At 37.2% G+C, this 20,543-nt stretch overlaps 1 protein-coding gene across 1 annotated transcript in view; it reads left to right on the plus strand.

The window, feature by feature from the left end:
- Lrp1b (LDL receptor related protein 1B) overlaps nucleotides 1–20,543 on the plus strand; it is a 1,720,116-nt gene that overhangs the window by 871,294 nt on the left and 828,279 nt on the right. Inside the window, exon 7 of the mRNA XM_075985306.1 lies at nucleotides 2,384–2,546. Coding sequence (XP_075841421.1) covers nucleotides 2,384–2,546 — 163 coding nt within the window. The remainder of the gene's footprint in view (nucleotides 1–2,383; nucleotides 2,547–20,543) is intronic.

Raw genomic sequence — 20,543 nt, forward strand, 5'->3', positions numbered from 1 at the left:
CTATCCCTTTTCTCTGATGTGGTGTGTTTTTTCAAACCTGAGTCCACTTGGTGCTCTTTGTATGCTTCTTGGTATAGTACCACCTACAAAGAAACTGATATACCCTACAAAGGAACCATGAGATTCCAACAGCCCTTTAGACTAGGAGGGATCTTTATTAGTGACTGCTGCATCCATACTGGGTATGGGGTTGTCTTGTTCTAATACAGGTCTTGTACATGGATTCATGGGTGCTCTGAATTCATTGCTCAATGGCCATGTCATGCTTAGCAAGAACTAGTTTGCTGGAAACACCAATTCACTGATCCTTAACGTTGTTCTGCCCACTTCTGCAATGATCCCTGTGCCTTGAAGGAAAGGGACATAAATTAGATGGCCATTTTAGAGCAGGACATCACACAGCATCTTATTCTCTGTACCACTGAGCAGCTGTGGGTCTCTGTATTAATCAACATTGTATTAGCCAGGGTTCTCTAGATTTGCAGAACTTGTGGAATGAATCTCTCTCTCTCCCCTCTCTCTCTTCCTCTATAGTAAAGGTAATCCAACAATGGCTAGCTGTGAACAAAAAATTCAAGAATCTAGTAGTCGCTCAATCATACAAGGCTTGGATGTCTCAGTTAGTCTTCTGTATATGCTGGTATCTTAAAGAAGTGGGCTTCACTGCCACTGAAGAAATAAATGTGCTAGCAAGGCCAAGACAGAATGTCACTGGGCCTAGCTGGCTTGAACACCTGAAACCTCAAAGCCTACCTGCAATGAGACAGTTCTTCCATAAAGATGAGACCTACTCCAATAAGGCCACAATTCTGATGTCCCTTTCTCTATGAGCCTATGGGGATAATTTTTTATTCAAAACATCTACTGCAAAAAAGAAACTTCTCTCATGAGGGTTGAGATATCTTATGGCTCTAAAGAGAAAAGTAATGGATATGAAGATGAGAACACAGGTGACAGTCTATTGCTATGTCAATTCAGGAAAATTATAGGATTAGGCTATCTTCTACTGCCTGCGACCTTGCTACTACTAGGTTTTGGGCCCAGTTAATAGTTCCAGGCTTGACTCTTATTTTGTGTGTTGGCTATAAGTGTGATAAAAAATATGTTTACTTCCATACTGTTCATTCTACTATTGTATCAGTGGTTACATATTGTCAGACCAGCCATTATTTTATGTAACAGGATTCATAGATAAGCAAAACTGTTTAATATTTTCTCTCCAGATCATATGATTTTTCAGGTCTATGAAAGCTATCCAGGTTGGTAACAGTGCAATAGCTCATTGTTCCATCATTCAAGTATGTGCTGTCTTTGGTAGTAGGGTCTTTTCATTGTCTGGTGGGTAATCAAGTGCAATTGTGATACCAGTAATGTTTGGAGGGTTTATGGAACCCCATTGTCCAATAGCTCAAAAATAGGCAGCCCATACTTGGCACTTGGCTTTTGATAACCTATTGGCTTGAATACGCCCTTTTCTTCCTATTATAGGCAAGCTCCATTTTGGATATGTATACACATATGTATATGCTTATATATACATTATGTTGCTTCCAAAATAGAATGTCTCCCTATGGCATTTTCAATAGACATTAATGGCAGTTATCTCAACTGTACTCTCTTCTACCCTATCCTCCCACCCCCAGTGTATTTACCTCCTTATGTTCCCTTGTCCCCCTCTTCCTCTTTATAACACCTGATTTATAATCTCTCTTCCTTTGAAACTCTATGACCTCTCTCTTCCTTTTTATATAGATCATTGAGAACAAATATTGACAAAAGATACTCTCTCATTATTACAAATGAGTTTTATTGTTGAACTGGTATTCATTGATGAAATGAGATGTTTTGACAAATCCAGAAGAATGTTACACTGTTAATGCCTATATTTTTCTTCTTCTTCTTTTTTTTTTTTTTTTTTTTTGAGACAGGGTTTTTCCGTAGCTTTTTTGGTTCCTGTCCTGGAACTAGCTCTTCTAGACCAGGCTGGCCTCAAACTCACAGAGATCCACCTGCCTTTGCTCCCCGAGTGCTGGGATTAAAGGCGTGTGCCACCACCACCCGGCTATATTGCCTATATTTTAAGAATAAAAACTTTCTTTTTTCTAAGTCAGCATAAGTCTTCACTGTTTACATAGCAAAGAGATAGCAGTGGAATAAACATTATTTTTCATATTTCGCTCACTTATATTCACATTGTTGAAATTTTTCTTTGTAGGTTTTTTTTAAGACATAAAAACAAAACAGGTGAAACAAAAACAAAGCTAACTAACAAAACCCCTGTGCTTTAGCTCTTTTCTGGGATGGCATGCGCAGACTGTATATTCTGGCTATGATCAAGACGTTTGTGTTTGTGACTGAGTTATTCTGCATATATGTTTTTCAGATGTGGAACAAATGGCAATTGACTGGCTTACAAGAAATTTCTACTTCGTGGACCACATCAGTGACCGAATCTTTGTTTGCAATCACAATGGCTCCGTGTGTGTCACCCTGATTGAGCTGGAACTTCACAATCCTAAAGCCATAGCAGCAGATCCCATCGCAGGGTAAGATCATCACCTTCAGCGTGCCAGGTCTAGAAAAGGTCTAGAAAAATGGATCAAAGCCTAACATAAGGTTCTCTAGGAAATCAGATGTTAACATTATTAAAAAGTAATGTATTGATTTTAGTCCTAGCATTGCAAGAAAAGAAACTGGCCAAATGTCAACATTTGAAACTTAGTGGCTATCGACGCCCTAACATGGAGTGATTCTGCAGACCTCTTTTGAGACACCAATACACTTCTCTTTTTCCAAAAATTGCCTGTGGTCTACAAACAACCTCAGTGGAGTGTCAAATTCATTTCTGATGCTCAACAGGAGACCTTAGAGTTAGCAAGTTTCACAAATGCTTCTTGAAAGACACACTGTTAATCTACTTGAGCCAGCATAGCATTTTGGTTTTTATAAGCTAAATACAATTTATGTTCAAGGATACTCCAACATTAAAGATATCTTTGTTAGTTAAGATTAATTTTCCAATGAACATTGATATTTTAGCCTAATAATATTATTGGATTAATGAACTTAGCGGAATCCATTTCTTACTTGTTAGCTTTTTAATTTGTGATTCATTTTATTGGTTTATAAACCGTCCTTATAAGACTCTCTCTTAAATAATAGAATCATTAATCTTTTAAAAATATTTACTTCTTGCTAAAATACGATCACAAATGTTTAAATTCCTATGAATTTTGTTCATACGTTGGGGAAAATCTATATAGAAAAAAAACATCATTTAATAAGTAAACATGGCAGTGTAACTAGAAGAAGAAAAAAACAAAGAGGCAGGGAATACTCAAAATCACCTGTTCATTACTCAGTGTAGCCGAGGGGAATGTGGAATCAACAGTACAGAGAACGACTCGAGTTGAAAGGACTGTTGTTTTTGAATATGTAAATTGTGGCAGACTGAAAACTGGAATTTTATTCTTACTGTCATTTCGACAGTCCTCAGGCAGTTCGGCTGAAATGTCTTATGGAACTTAGCCTGAAGTGCCATAAGCCTCCGTTCAATAAAGGGGAAATATTTACTGAAGAAACAGCTGCCATCCATATGTGGACTTTTGTCACTCTTTACTTAAAGTCTGATTGAATATTAAGATGCATCATCACAATGGTTCTGATTTTGACAAGAACAGCTTGCACGTAAGGACTCTGCGAGGAAGGCTGCGTAACATAATTCTTGAATGAGGCTCTGTTTGTGTTTGCAGCAGATGGTGCCTTGACTGCAGCGATGCTTCAAAAGGCATTAGGAAAAGAAGTTGTATTTAAACTGATTTGTTTGGGTGGTTGGGTAAGGCTAGGAGGAAAGAATTGGAGATGTACAAATGCGCTCGCGGCATTCTCTTGGCATCCTTTTGGAAATGTATGTGCTTGCAAGTTTTGCTCTGATGGTGCTAACTGAATTGCAAATCGGCCTTGCGATAGTCGTGTCTATCCAAACACTGAGAGGTGAAGCTGCCTTGTTCCTCCTCTCCAGTCACCACAGTCTTTGCCTTTCTTAAAAACAAAGATGCCGTGAGTCTTTCCAACAAAGCTGCCAACCGAAACGTAGCATGTGTGAATGTTGTTTCTCATTCTCGGCAACAGCATGCTTTATGTTTGCAGGCAACTTATTTCTCCCTGTCATTATGAGAAAGAGCCATATTTTGTCATTTTGTCAACAGCATTAGCAGTAGAAAGCACCAACACTGTTTGCACACATTCTCTGATGGGTTCCTTGGGACTCTGGAACTGCTTAAGTGTAATTTGCTGTGTGTCATTTGTCACAATAGGTGCTCTGAAATGTTTTGCGTGGTCGGACTCTAACTCTTTTTCAATTCATGAGCGCAGATATCAAAGCGAGAACTGTTCTCCTATTGTGAGTTCATGCAGTCTGGGGCTGAGTGCTTCAGCTCAGCTCGTCTTGTGTGTGAATAGTCTTTGGACTGACGGTGCACTGATGCACGGAGAAAAATGCGAGGAGATTCCTCTTCCATCCACACTAGGATTCGTTCTGAAGATAATATCTGTACCGGAGTTATGAATAGGGAAATGTTAATAGCATAGTACTTCTCTTCTTTCTAATTGTCCAGGGAAATGTTTCTTTGCTTCAGTATGTTCTGCGTGTTCAGAAATATGAGAATATATATATATATATATCAGTGATCTGACAGGAATCCTGAGTCCTAAACTTAGAAAGCTTGAACCACATCAGAATGCCCTTATGTCCTAAAGACCACATAGAAGGAACACCGCTCTCTTTGCTGTGTCTATGACTTGACTTTAGATTAGCATCATTATCGTTCCAATGTTATTCTCTGGTGTTTTTAGTTGTTTGAAGTTTGGACACAGAAGACTAATGCTTTGCGGAATCTCATCACGCCCGGAGCCAATCTCAATAAAAATATGTCAAAAAGATGTTTCTAATGATGTTTGCATATTGTCTTCAATTTTTAATTACTTTCTTCAACTTACCATTTCAGGCAATTTTCCTGAGATATTTCTCAAGGTTTTTCTTTCATTGTTCAACAACATTTCCTTTCAGTGGCTCCTAGAACAGCACCTATAAATTATAGATGAGGAGCTACTAATGTTGGAGGGGAGCAAAGAAGTCATAGTGTGACCAATATTAAAAATAACCAGTCTTTCAGGTGGCCATGAGGATTCTGCTTGTTTAATAGTTAAGAACGGTATCTTACTCCATCCTAGACCTTGTTTCATTTCCAGCAGATTCTCTTTCTGGTGACCAGTCTCCTCAGTGGGCATACATTTCATGTGGACTGTATTTATTTAAGAAAAAAAGTACTGAGGAATATAAGACAAATAGGAAAATGAGATATCTGTTAGGAATGAAAATAAAATGGGTTCATGGTATTGGAGGGGAAATACAGAGCGGCTGTGGGAATAAGAGAGGAGTGGAGGAAATCTCCTCCTCAAGCATTGCTATGTTCATAAGTTTTTAAAGTTTTATTAAGCTATGAAAACTTATATAGAATATAAATATTTTGGTAATGTCCTTTTAGTATAAGTTGTAGAAGAAAAAAAATTAATCTGTTCCACTATTTTCTTCTTTTATTGGGAACAATTTTCTTTTCATACAATATATTCTAATCACTTGGCTCTCTCTCTCAGCAATTCCCAGATCCTCCAACCTCTCCCCATGCCCAATTCCTTGCTATTTTTTTCTCTCGATCTCATACAGGCAAAAAATACCACAACATATTATTAAGAGATATTAACAAAAGAAAAGCATTCAAAAGATCTGATTATTTTCAAATTAACATAGGAGCTTTCAAAACTGAAAAACAAACACCAAACTAAAACAAAACATGTGAATTTTATGCTACCTTTAAATGACACCAGTGCTTGTAGATCAGTAGGGTAGGGCAGAGGAGGGTGTTATTTAATGGTGGTTGACTGGGTCTTGCAACGCCACGCTTCTTCAAGATCTGTGTCATCAAAAGAAGGGAACAGGGATAAAGAACAGAATGTCAGTTTGTTTATTTGTTTGGTTGCGTTATTTTTGTTTTGTTTTGTTTGTTTGTCTGTTTTATTCTGCTAGCTCCTTAAATGCTAAGAGATGCCATCTTGCAGGCTAGCATGATATGAACCTCAACAAGAAAGAAGGAAACAGGAAACTGCCTTTAACAGTTGTGTAGACATGGATTTACATGGGCTTCATCATTTCCAAGACAAAAGGGTAACAGTGAAATTTGATGACGGCTGCTTTTGTCTGTGCACACTATTAGAGACGGCTTGCTTCGGTACTATATATTAGCTGAGTCCATTGGTTTTAACTGAGATCATGGGCAAGCTAAGTCTGGCTTTTGTTCTAGCTGGCACCTTCAGATTCATTTTTGTTTGCTTGCTTGTTTTGATTGAACTATACATTTTCTCTGCTCTGTTCCCTTCCTCCCTTCTTGCCTTCTACTCTCTCCTGTGATCCCCCATCCTCCCAATATACTAAGAAGATCTTGTCTTTCTATCCTTCCTATATAGATTCATGTATGTCTCTCTTAGGGTCCTCTTTATTATCTAGGTATTGCTAGGGCTAATGGGCCAAGCAGTGATTTAATTAATAGAGTTTCTGTGTGATGACTTTGGGTCTAAGCTAGCCTGGCAGCCAGGAACCAACAAGTGATCTCTCCCTTGCAACATTTATGTTCTCTGTGGCTATGTACTCTAGGCTAATTCTTTTTGTTTTGTTTTATGTCTAAAAGCCACTGATGACTGAGTACATATTATATTTGTCTTTCGGGGTCTGGATTACCTCACTTAAGTGGTTTTATTATAGATCTATCCATCTGCCTGCAGGTTTCAAGACGCCTTATTATTTTTAACCACTGAATATTACTCCATTTTATAAATATACCACATTTTCATTACCCATTTTTTTGGTTGAGGAGGATCTAGGATTTTTTTTTAGGTCCTGGATATTACAAATAATGCTGTTATGAAAATAGTTGAGCACATATCCTTGTGGTATGATTGAGCATCCTTTGGGTATATACCCAAAAGTGGTATTGATGGGTCTTGAGGTAGACTGCTTCCTAATTTTCTGAGAAATCACCATACTGATTTGCAAAGCAGCTGTACAAGTTTGCACTACCCCCTGCATCCTCTTCCCCCTCATCCTCTCCAGGATTTTTGATCTTTGCCATTCCTCCAGGTATAAGATGGAATCTCAAAGTTGTTTTGATTTTCATTTTTCGATGGCTAAGGATGTTGACCATTTCCTTAAGTGTCTTTCAGCTATTTGAGATTCGTCTTTTGATAATTCTCTGTTTAGGTCTGTACCCCAATTTTATTGGACTATTTGTTCTTTTGATGTCAATTTTCTTGAGTTCTTGGTATATTTTCAGATCAGTCTTCTGTTCAATGTGGGTTTGGTGAAGAACTTTTCCCATTCTGTAGGCTGCCGTTTTGTCCTGTTGACCAGGTTTTTTGCTTTACAGAAGCTTTTCCATTGCAGGAGGTCTCATTTTCTTATTGAACAAAGTATTCACATCAGACCTCAGACAGGAATGAATTTCACTATGATGTGAAATTGTCAATATACTACTGAAAGTGAAGATACCAAATAACCTAAATCTATGTGGTTATTTGAAAAGTAAGGTATAATAATGGGTATTTATCCCAATACACTACATTTACTTATATATATGGGGCTGAAATGGTCTTGTTTTAATGAATTTAAGTTTGAAAAAGTTGGTAAAGACAGAACTCTAACTAGGTCACAATCTTAGTAGGTGGTATACTTATTTACAATCCATGAGTTATATAGTTTTTGAAATTTTACAATTTAAGACTTTACATTTGATCTCTCACTTTGTAATGGAAGACTACACCTACTCATCTCTCGAAGGTAACTCTAAAACATCAACTTCTTAACCTTCTTCACAACAATGCAGTCATAGATTCTGATACCATTCCTCAATATAGGGTATACCCTTAATAGATAGTATCTCTCCTTTCCTTCATGTTTTTTAAACTCTGTGTGTGTATACATATATACACCTGAGACGTACAATGGGATCTGTGATGAGTATGCAGCAATAGTGATGAAATTAACTAATTACCATGTCTTAAATGTTTATTATTTTTGTGTTGAGGATATTTAAATTACTTTCTTTGAGCTATTTTTAAATTTTTCAAATCTATAATCACTGTAACTATTAATTTTAGCCCCCTCCCACACTGCAGAATACTAACATTGATTCCTTTATCTAATGGTGACTCTAATCCAGTAATGAAATATTTACTTCCCAGCAATCTTCTTGGCCTCAGGAAAGCACCATTGTCCCCTCTACCTATAAAGGATCAACTTCAGTTCTGTAATAAAAAGACAGTATGTGCTATTTGTCCTATTAGTGGCTTATTTCACTTATATAATGCACTTACTACTCATCCATGTTTCCAGAAATGACAAAATTTTATTTTTATTAATGGCTGATTAAAATTCCACTACATGCGAATGTATGCTAACTTTTTACTAACATATCCTTCATAAACTCATAGAGTGAATGAAATTTCTGATATTATGAATGCAGTTGCAGTAAACAATGCACTGGAGGTAAATCTGTAAATGCAACACAGGCACACTGTATTGTTTGAGATCGTTGCATCTTATGATATCTATTTAACCTTTAGGATTTTTGAGGCCCCCCCATACTAATTTCCCTAATGCCTGTAGGACTTTATGTTCCTACCAACAACATGCAAGAGTTTCCCCGATTCTTGTAATTTCTGGATAATGTACTTACTATCTGTTAAAATTTGTTTGTAAATTTCTCTTCATTAAATAACATTTAAGATTATAATGATTAAAATGATTTAGTGTTAACACTGAGCTTGTGTTGTAACCATTGTTTCTGATGTTCATCTTCCTGCAAATCAGTACAGACATGCATGACTCCATAATTAGTAGCTCTGAGAATTCTCTCTGGCTGTTTGAGGTGTCTTATGCAAAGGAACTCTATGTCTAAAAGTCAGTGCACCTACACACTGGGTCTGTGCCAGCACCAGCTGCCTTGAACACTCCATGGTAGCTTTGAAATAGCTCTGCAAAGACTGCAGCTCATTGCACTGGTTCCAGAAGGTACCACACTGGCCAGGACTGCCTGACAGTTTTTGCAGCCACAAAACTTAATGAATTGCTTCCACCTGGGCCACAGGACGAACACTTACCACTGAACAGCCACAACCATCCTCCACCCCACTCCCCATGTACTGGAACTATTATAACTGATACAAGGCCTAGGATTCGATTGCTTCAAAGCCATATTTATGGCTGCTGATGCCAAATAAATGACTGTGATATCTTGGCATAGTCTTTTTTGAAGGTATAGAAACAAGCTACTTGTCTCAGTGTATGAGACTTTTGGGAGAAACTCTTTTTTACCTCCCCAGTGGTCTTTCCATGACTATTCTCAGTAGTATGTGCTCTTGCTGGAGCAAAGAGTATAATAGAAGACTGGATAACAACAGTGAGGACCATAGACATGGCCGGACAGTCAACATTCTACACAGTAGTCAGGTGCCCTGATGTTTGGCAAAGCTGTTACTTGAGTCTGGACAACAGAAGATCACTGTGGAGCCTCCATGAAGCCAAATGCAGGTACTAGGTGTACGGTGTCTTCATTTGATGCTGAAGATCACTCCTTGTGTTAGTGGCAGGGAACCCAACACCTCTAGAAACCCAGGCCCTGGAGTTGGAACCACCATTACTATACTTGCTGCTGAAGAAGGAGAGGGGATGGGCAATGATGCTTTGAAACCCAAGAACTGGCAACCCCTGAACCACCCTGTGCAGGCTTGAACCTAACATGTCAAGCAGTTGGCCTACATCCCACTCATTTACTGAGATCCTCTCCACAGGATAGTATGCCTATGCCTGGCTGACCTTGGCCACCCTAGGCTGACTCTGTGGATAATCCCTTTCCTGCACTGTACTAAAGGAGGCAGGTTTGGAGTCCTGACAGCAGAGGCCGACCTCTGAGTAGCCACCACAGAGAGAGCAACAGTGGTTAGAAGCCCAGGAAAAACAAGAAAACATGTAAGAGAACCTGTGTGAATGGAGCCACAGAAGAAAATCACAGGCCTTGATCTGCTTGGTTCTAGAAGGTATCAATTCCTTAGATGCAATGATCTCAGACCCAAGCTAAGAACACAAAGGGTCCTCAGAACTGAGGTCTGATGCTAGAGACCTGACCAACTCATAGTTGCTTGTCAGTGATAGTCAAATGACACGCAGAATTTATAACACTATTTTGTATATAAGTGATAATTTCATCATCAGTCTTGTAAAGACCTTCTGCCCTTTCTTCAAGCGGTGGGTGGTGCAGTTTTACCTTAGTCTCTGCATACTGCTGCAGCGTTTCTGTTATATTGTGGTGAGCCTGGGAACAGGCAAGAGATTTAGGGCAATGCTTCTGTTGTACAGCCTTGGCTAAAATGTAACCGCATCTGGTATAACAATCCTGTTCTTCATCTCACACCATTCCCAAATGTATCATCATGAAAACAGTCCCTATAAATATATACACACAAACATAAAAAAAAGGATTCAGCAGACTGTCAACATGTATATACGATGTGTATGTATGTATGTACATATATACGTACATATATATATATATATATACAGAGAGAGAGAAAGAACTATGTATGTGTTTAATGTGTGTAACTCTGTGTGTATAATGTTCCTACACACATATATTAAACAATAATAAAGAAAGAGAAAGACATTATCAGCTTGAGATTAGGGAGTGTACTTGGGAAGGGTTTGAAGGAGCAAAAGGAATGAGTAAGTGATGTAATTCTTGTAACTTAACCATAAACAGTAAAGTTGACCGAATGGAAGAGTTAAGAAAGTCCCCATTCTTGCTTGCTGTGTTGCTCTTGATTCTGTCTTCACAGGGTAAGTGCTGTAGGTCTGTTAAACTCATTTCTAAATTACTGGGTTTACAATTCTGTTTCAATTAACCCTACTCAGGTTTGCTTAAGCCTCCCAGGAATGCTTCTGGTTGATTTAAGATGCTACTCAGAAAGAGGAAGTATCAGAAAATAAAAGTAATAGCTTAGGAAGAGATTTATCACCTTCCTTAAAATGGTGGATCTCAGGTAGCCCCAGGAACTGAGTTCAAAATGTTAAACAAAGAGGTTCCTCACACCTGTGCCCTGAGAGGTGCCCAGTTCTTCTCACACTAATGCCACTCTGGCTGTGATACGTTGCACTTGCTCCTTGAGTGTAGAAAAGGTCCCTGACCAGGATTGCCATCTTCATCTTCGCCAGAATTGTTATGCATATCCACGTAAATGGATTGCTTGGTTTTTGCTTTTGGCAGATGGAGGCCTGTGGCATGGAGATGAAAAAGGGTCACACCAGCGCAACAGGCAAAGGGTTAAGGGCTGAAGTCATCTGCTCTAACTACCACCCCAAGATCTTTTTCTCTTCATGGGGCCCTCAGGAATTGAGCAGCCTTTTAAAACTTAGCTCAGCATGTTTGAAAAGGCAAGGAGTACAGCTTTGTTTCAACTCTTTATTCTATTTCCCTTCAGTCAGAATCCTGTAATTGCTTTCTGGGTAATATTATTTTCTATTTTTAAGATATATGTCTGTCTTTAACATGTTATGTGACACCAAGCTCCTGGGTGTTATGCTAATAACATACCCATTATCCCTATTTTTGTGTTTAAGAACATTTTATGAAAGTGATGGTAGTTTTTATTCTTTCTGATTGATTCCCTGATACAGGGAAACTGAATGTTTCCTAATGCTGGGTAATGGTAAATACATTTTGTTTCACTTATAAAATGATTGTCAAGTGGCTGGAAAGCTTTTTCACTCCCTGCCATAAAATAGATTACATTCTAAAACAGTCTCTGCTAATAGTATAGAGAATTGTTTAGAGTTTCAAACAGTTGAAAATGGTCTCTAGTTGTTTCTCGCTGGGAGTTTTGTCAAACAGAAATTGGGTTGCAGGCAGCAGGCCTGCTTCTTCAGTAATGGTACATATTCCAGTACATTGCAGCTCCCATGGTGCTTAGGTGTGATGAGAACATCAAGACAGATACACAGCATTCTTGAGAAGCTAGGAGAACATAAAAGTTACACATGGCATATCAGATACTATGAGAACTTTGGGATATAGTTTCCCCAAATTTTGAATTATTTAAAAATACTAGGCAGTGGGGTTTTTGGTATTTCTTTTTTAATTATTCAGGTCAATAATAGTTTAGGTGAAAAATGAAAATTTCAAAGCCCAAGAGAATCTCATTTTATAAAAGCACATGAGGAAAGGACAAAAGTAAAACAATACAATAACTCTCTTATTCCCTTCTACCTGCACATTACCACATTTTAATATCTGAAATCAACTTACGTTTTTATCAGGTTCTATAGTTTAGTCAATAAAAAAAAAAGAAGCGAAACCAGTTTTACGTTTTTATTCTGAGGTCTGTTTTATGCTTCTGGACTGCTGAAATTTGCAGGCTATTGAACCGAAACTGTTTTCCCTGGAGCCAGACTCTTAGTAGGTTGACTATGTAGCAGTGGGCCTCACTCTAAAGTCAAAATAACAGCTGGAAAAGTAGTTTAAATTCGATTATTTTTTCATGCAAAAAGAAAAGTCAAACATTGGCATTAGTTTTTTGGTTTTTTTTTTTTTTGGTGTCTTTTCTTTGTGAGAGAGGTGTCTTTGTAAGCCAGTGAAATAAAGCATTGCACTTAAATTAAAGAGCAACTAAACAAATTATCCTGATTAGATTCAAAAGTAACTGATGGTTTTTCAGAAAGCAAATCTAACATTTTTCTGCCATTAAGTTAGCCAGTCTTATGAGTTTGGTCCCACTTATATGAAGAGTCTGAAACCCAACAGTCAGCATAGAACCTCTAAAATGGGACGCTGTGTGATTTATATATTTATATATGTATATTTTTTTAGTTTTAACTCAAAACTATTTGTTGACTTCTAGATTCAATTGGTCTAACATTCAAATTTATGCATAACAATTAACTTACTCTTTTGATTAATTGAAATAGGTATATAATTCACAGACTACACATGAGCTTTACCATGTGTTATGGAATCAAGGACGCCTAGCATTGTAATAAACAGTTGTTTGATCCTTACAACACAATTCATGGAAATGAGGACATGGATGTACAGTAAACACTTGTCCATTGGAATCCTACATTGTGGTTCCCAGATATACATGTGCATACCTTCCCTTATTTGAATACTCTCCAGTTAGGCTGAAGTACAAGGCCTTCATTCACATCATAATTTTTGTTTGTTTTTGTCACAGTCATGTGAACCAAACTACAGAGACTCTAAAACCACTACTCTCTCCAAATCTAAATAAAACAACAAACCATGAAATTTCTGCAAAATATTCTCCTTTAGAGTATAAAAAGATAGCTAGACCTACTAGTTTTTGGTCAGGCCATATCTGTGGTCAACTCGGATAAAAATTAAGAAAGGTGAGGTATATATGCACCCTTCTTGGGAAGTTGGATAATTGCACAATTTTTTTCTTGTTAAAGTTTTCCCCGGTCCTATGTTCTCCTATGCCTATCCTTCTATATGCTGTTCTTTATATTTTGTGATGATCTATGTTCCCTTGATGAAAGGGCCTGTGACTCTACTTACTCCTGGGCTCTACATATGTCACAGGTTTTCTTTTTTGTCATTTCAACTTTAAATGTTTAAGAAAACAAAGATATTTGTAACCTAGGCTTGTGGTTTTATACTGTTTGAATCTGGATTCATCAGAATTTGTTTGTGGATCTGAAAGTAAAATCAATTTCTACTGAATCATGCAGACCTTGGTGATGGTGAAGAATAAGGACTTATAAAGAGATATCTGAATACAGTGAATTTTCTATTAGGAAAAAATAATTGGAAAAACAACGCTGAGATCACTTCACTGAAAATGGAAGAGAAATATATGGGAACAATATCATGAGACTGTTTGCTGTGGAATGTGAGGTGCTTGAGATTACACTGCATTCTTCAGGATTGATATGTTGATGCTTTATGTAGGAGGTCTGCATGTGCTAGATAAGTATGGCAATAGCCTTGATGATGATGAAGACAGAGATGGCAGTGACAACTACATCAATAACTGTGGCAAAGGTGATATTCACCTCAACAAAACTATTCTCGAAACTGAATGGATGACAATTTTATTAAGTGTACAAAATTTAAAGACAAATCCCTAGTTTAAATCCACTGGGAAAGATACTTCAGTGCTCACTACAGATGTCTTAATCTTGAACATAGAGCCTTGAAAAGTTGAAGATAAGGAAAATTCTAGATACAAATGGAGACAACTTGATGTAAACTCTGTCTTATTTAGATCTTTTTACTCCTAAAATCTTCACATGCTCATAACTATTCGAATATAAGCTGGACCCCAAAAAACAGGTCAAGGTTTCCTAGCAAAGAAAACTTTTAACCCACATCATAAACTTTAGGCTATTCTTATTTTGAGAAAATAAGAATAAAATATAACATAATAAAATCATGATAAGTCTTATTTTATGTATTATTTGATTTAATTTACATTAAATATTAAAGATATACACTCAAAGATAATTTTAAATTTACTTCATTAAATATAATTAAGATAAATAATAGGCATATTTATAGGTTATACGACTACTTTGTAGCATAATGAAAGCCGAAAAGGGACATAGCTAAACCCAAATTCCTAAAGTAGTCTTATCAGTAACTTTAAAGGTTCTAAGTCCCTTGCCTTCAACTATTGTAATTCACAGAACTTGGGTGGCATCTCTAAGTAGAGGCATGTCTAGGAGATGGTCAAGATACATTTCAATTGAGAAGAACATTGTATTACACATCTATCAGGAGAGTGTTCTTATAGCTTGTGTAGTAAATGTCTAGACAAGTCATTCCAGACAGCATTAAACCACAATACCTCATATTTTCTCCTTGCTAAGTCAATACTGGGTATTTTTCATGAAGAACACAGTGATCTGATGCGTGTTCTAGGAACTAATTTAAGATTAAGCTGACTGCATGATTCCTGCATGCAATTATAAGTGCCCCAGCTCATCTTCTGACCATAATATTGTTTACATAAACACGGAACTGTTTTTGTCATTTACATGGAACGCAGAGTCAGCTAACTAGTTTCACAACACGTAATTTCTTTTCATAGTATTTTGTACTACATCAAATGTAGTACATTTGTGTTTCTATGTAGGTTTTGTGTTTCTAATTGGGCCAGTTTTCTTTGAAGGACAACCAGAGAGGAAATTAAAAAAAATACAATGATAGTGTACCAAACAATGTGAGTTCAGGTTTTCTTTGTTCTAAACACCTTCTCTGTTTCAGCCCATATAATCTTCCTATGTATTAGAAGGTACTTAGAGTTCCATTTTTCCCTTATGCTCTTTTATACATGAGACTTGAACAGGTAAGATTATTTCTTCCTAGTTAAAACCAAACAAAACAACAATAACAACAACAATAAAAACAAAAGCAAAAACAACACAATTTATTGAAATCAAGATTTGAGCTTAAGAATGTAACCCCTTAGTCTACAATTTATTTTCAAAAACTTTCTTTTTATTAGAATAGTCTTTATTTTCAATTCAGGCATGTTTTGAATCTTAAACTTGTTGCTTAAGTCCATGGCATGGAGCTCATAATACTCCTGCTGTTTGCTTCCCATTCTTGTAAGTATGTGTCAGCATGCCAACCCATAGCTTACAATAATTTTTACCATATTTTTATCATGCTGAGTCATCCTGAGAATGTGGAATTAAAGTTGAGGTAATTGGAAATTTGTGGCATGCCAATATTGGTCTATAAGACTAGATAGTGGCCCAAAGGGAAATGAAACTTGAAGTGCACACTGTAATTGTATTCCTTAGCAGGGGACATTTATAATTTCATCTAAGTTCTATGAAGATCTTTAGAGAATACTGTACAATTTGTGGCCACATTTTTAAGAGAAGATTTAAAAAACTGCATGTCATTTCGGGAAAGATCAATGGTTACCCATACATGGCATTAGGAAGGAATTATGGATAAGCAGGTAACGTATGGGGAAAGAAATAATACCAGTGAAATGATTCTGTGTGACCCTGTATGGAAGAACATAGAACATTACACTTTTGTCAAATCCTATAGAACCGAGCACCATACAGTGAGTCTTTGTTTGCTTGGTTTGTGTCTTGTTTGTTTGTTTTTTGAGACAGGGCTTCTCTATGAAACAGTCCTGGATGTCCTGGAACTCTTTTCACAGAGCAGGTTGGCCTTGAACTCACAGAGCTCTGACTGTCTCTGCCGCCCAAATGCTAGGATTCGAGGCGTGTGCCACCACCACCTGGCTCATACAGTGAGTCTTAGTTTAAACTATGAGTTTAAGTTCCTAGTAATGCACTAAGATTCAATGCTGTAACGCAAGTATTGTGCGATGTTATTGACAGGTGAATCACCGAATAAGGGAGTTAGAACACACTCTGGAAAACTATTTTCTGCTTAATTCTGTAAACGTAAAACCCCTATATAAAAGCTTAAACCATTTAAAAGGAAGAGAAGCAAATTGCCTATGAAGAGTTAGCATACAACTGTATTGTGGTTTAGACAGGAACCTGAGGACTTTCCTCAGAAGAACCGCATGTTTTCTGCATTGTGCTAATGTTCAAGAATCCCATATCTTTTCTAAGAATTAAATTTCATAAACATTGTTCTCTGTATAACAAACTACCGAGCTATGAATTACCAGTTTATCTAAATCTACTTCTTGTACATCTTGTGCCCTAAATGAAAATCTGGGTAGCTAAGGAACCACCATTAGCTTTGGATAGCCACAAAGGCACAAGTCAAGAGTATCTGAGTAGTTTCCATAAGTACATAATGCATGAAAATTTTCCCTCCATTTCTTACTATGGTTTTAATGATGGGTGTCTATTTTCCTAGGCCTCCTTAGATCACAGTAGAAAACTGGCATTTATGAGGAACATTACTCTCAAATTTCAAACAAAAAAACAGCTTTTAATGACTGTATACAAAGGAGGTGTGTAAACATTACCATTTCTTGTAAAGCGGAATGGAGATTCATTCTCCGTGCCTTTGCTCACCATTGAAATCACAGTTTGACAGAAGGAAATGGCTTTCCACACCGAGAACGTCAATGGCCCGTCACTGTGTTTTCCCCACATAACTCAGGCTCAGTGTGAGGCCTGGCTAGCTGTGCAAGCAGTATGAAGGAAATCAAATGATTGTTAGATAACACAGACTAATGAGAGCTCTACAATGCCATCAGAAATAAGAGCTAGTGTATTCACTTGTGCATGATAAAAAACACTTTTCCAATTTTTTGGACTGTGAGTTTTTGAGGGTAAAATGTCTTGGTTGTCCTCAAGAGGACAATTTTCAGCTCAACAATGACTGACATGAGGTACATGAGCCTTATTACAATATCCACCAAATAAAGCTCCCGTCCAGAACAGTACACCATGTTGTGATTATTGTCAATCACTGTAAGTTACTATTATAATAATTTTCTACTCTCTCCTTTAGAAATCTGGTAGTGTAGGTTATAAAATTCTATAATTCTATAGCTTGTGACTTTAAATTTTATTTATGACTGAATATGATTGATGTTCATTATCATACAATATGCTTTCCTACAAATAACTGACCCATTTTCTTTGTAAAACTATTTTCAATAGGAACTAGTGCCTCCTTGCTTAGGTCTTGGAGAACAAATCTGTTGTAATACACATCATTTATAATAAATATAAACTACCAGGAAACTGATAGAATGCTGAGTCAAACATTTATATTTATTCTCAATTGCTGAAATACAGAATGGCCCGCACAGATGGGAGAATTACAAATACCTTACCTAACATATGATAGACTCCTGACATGCTAGCTTCTGTTTTATATTTCTTCTTTTGTCTCCTTAAACCATAATCTTCAGTAATTAATTGTCTCAGTGCTCTGGTAGTTTGCATTTTCATAGCTTTATCTCAGTTTTTTATTGACAATGTTACTGGGCATCATCGGATATGTATATGTGGTCATAGTTAAAAGCAGGTAACCAAGAGACCAACAGAGTAGATTTGAATATTATTTGAAGCATGGCTACTTACTGATTAGATGAGAAATATGTTTTACCACTCTCTTTCTCACTCTCTTTTATACTAACCAATGCTTTGAAACATCATCATTCTACCGAAGCTATTTTTAAATTCAGGTCTCTAATATAAATCATAAAATAAAGAATTTGCTAATAATGTTTTTTAAAATATCTTTAGAAGGGGAGGGAAATGAGGAGTAGCTGGGGATGTAAAAAACATGATCAAAATATATTGTAAAAAAATCTATTTTCAATAAAAGGAAAAAGATTATGCATGTACAAAAGAGTTTTAAAATTTTTCAGTCTATCGTAATATAGGAACAATGGACAACTAGGTCTGAAAAATATTCAGTAACCAAATTAACATCTGTGTGATTACCAGTAGCTTGTATCTTCTACACTATTCAATAGCACCCTGGTTGTACAGAATCAACGCCTACTCAGGACAGTTGATGACAAACAGAAAGTCACTCCTAGAGTCAACAAAGAAAGAAGTGGTATTTATTATGTATGATACTTGATGTTATTGCCATCCCACTTTGAGTTAATTCATGTAGATATTCTCACTGAAAAATATTTTATAGTGGAAGCTTCCTGATATAAAATTTTAAACATTAATCTTCCATTTCACCCACACATATACTGAAGTTGATAAGCTACTAAACTTTACACAGGCTTCAACACAGAATTATTAGAACATTACAAATATTATATATATTATACATAGTATATACTATATATGAGGTGTATACTCTAGGTATATAATAGCAAACTATTATGTGTTTGTGGGTGCATCTGTGTTTTAACAAGAAAGCAAATGTGGTAAGGAAAGGTGTTTACTTTTCTATTGCTGTGATAAGACACCATGACCAAGGCAACTTATAAAAGCAAGAGTTTATTAAGGGCTTACAGATTCAGAGGATTAGAGTTGATGGGCACCATGGCCAAGGGCATGGCAGCAGACAGGTAGCCTTGGCACTGGAGCAAGAGCTGGGAGCCTACAAATTGATCTACAACCACAAGGCAGAGAGTAATAACTGGGAGTGCCATGGGCATTTTGAAATTTCTAATCCTAGCCCAGTACCACACCTCCTCTAGTAAAGCCACACCTCCTAATCCTTCCCAAACAGTTCCACCAACTAAGGAAAATTATTCCAAAATTTAAGTTTGGGTTCACCTTCTTATTTAGCTTCTCTAAGATCACGAATTATAGGCTCACTGTCCTTATTTGTGGCTAGAAACCAAATATGAGTGAGTACATCGCATGTTCCTCTTTTTGGGTCTGGCTTACCTCACTCAGGATAGTGTTTTCTATTTCTATCCATTTGCATGCAAAATTCAAGAAGTCATTGTTTCTTACTGCTGAGTAGTACTCTAATAAGTATATATTCCATACTTTCCTCATCCATTCTTCCATTGAAGGGCTTCTAGGTTGTTTCCAGGTTCTGGCTATTACAAACAATGCTGCTATGAACATAGTTGAGCATATATTTTGTTGTATGATAGAGAAGCTAAATAAGAAAGTGAAGCCAAAGAAAAACATATAGGCATCCTCCTGAATATTAACTTTCATCAGGCGATAAAAGGAGACAGAGACCCACATTGGAGCACTGGACTGAAATCTCAAGGTCCAAATCAGGAACAGAAGGAGAGAGAGCACGAGCAAGGAACTCAGGACCGCGAGGGGTGCACCCACACACTGAGACAATGGGGATGTTTTATCGAGAACTCACCAAGGCCAGCTGGCCTGGGTCTGAAAAAGCATAGGATAAAACTGGACTCGCTGAACATAGTGAACAATGAGGACTACTGAGAACTCAAGAACAATGGCAACGGGTTTTTGATCTTACTGCACGTCCTAGGCAGTTTGGATGCTCACCTTACTAGACCTGGATGGAGGTGGGTGGTCCTTGGACTTCTCACAGGGCAGGGAACCCTGATTGCTCTTCGGGCTGACGAGGGAGGGGGACTTGATTGGGAGGGGGGGGGGGGAAACGGGAGGCAGTGGCGGGGAGGAGGCAGAAATCTTTAATAAATAAATAAATAAAGTAAGCATTAAAAAAAAAAAACAAAATTTAAGTTTGTTGGATCGGTTCTCATTCAAACCCCTGCATAAGGTAAAATGTTAGCAAAAGTGAAAAGCCTTTGGAAAGTTTTGTATCACTCATGCACATTTTCGTGTTTTTCCCAATATAATAATTTTATTAATATCTGGGAATTTCATCCAATGTGCCCTGGTCACATTCACTTCCCATTCCTCCCAGATCCACCCTCCCATCCAGCCTTGTGCTCTCACCAGAAAACAAACAAACAAAAGGACCCAAAAGCTCCCCCAAATTCAATTATCTTGCCCATATCCTCAGACTCCCAGTTGTAGCCCCTTAGAGAAAATTGAG

This window comes from Microtus pennsylvanicus, chromosome 9 (genome assembly GCF_037038515.1).
Source record: "Microtus pennsylvanicus isolate mMicPen1 chromosome 9, mMicPen1.hap1, whole genome shotgun sequence".
NCBI lineage: Eukaryota > Metazoa > Chordata > Mammalia > Rodentia > Cricetidae > Microtus > Microtus pennsylvanicus.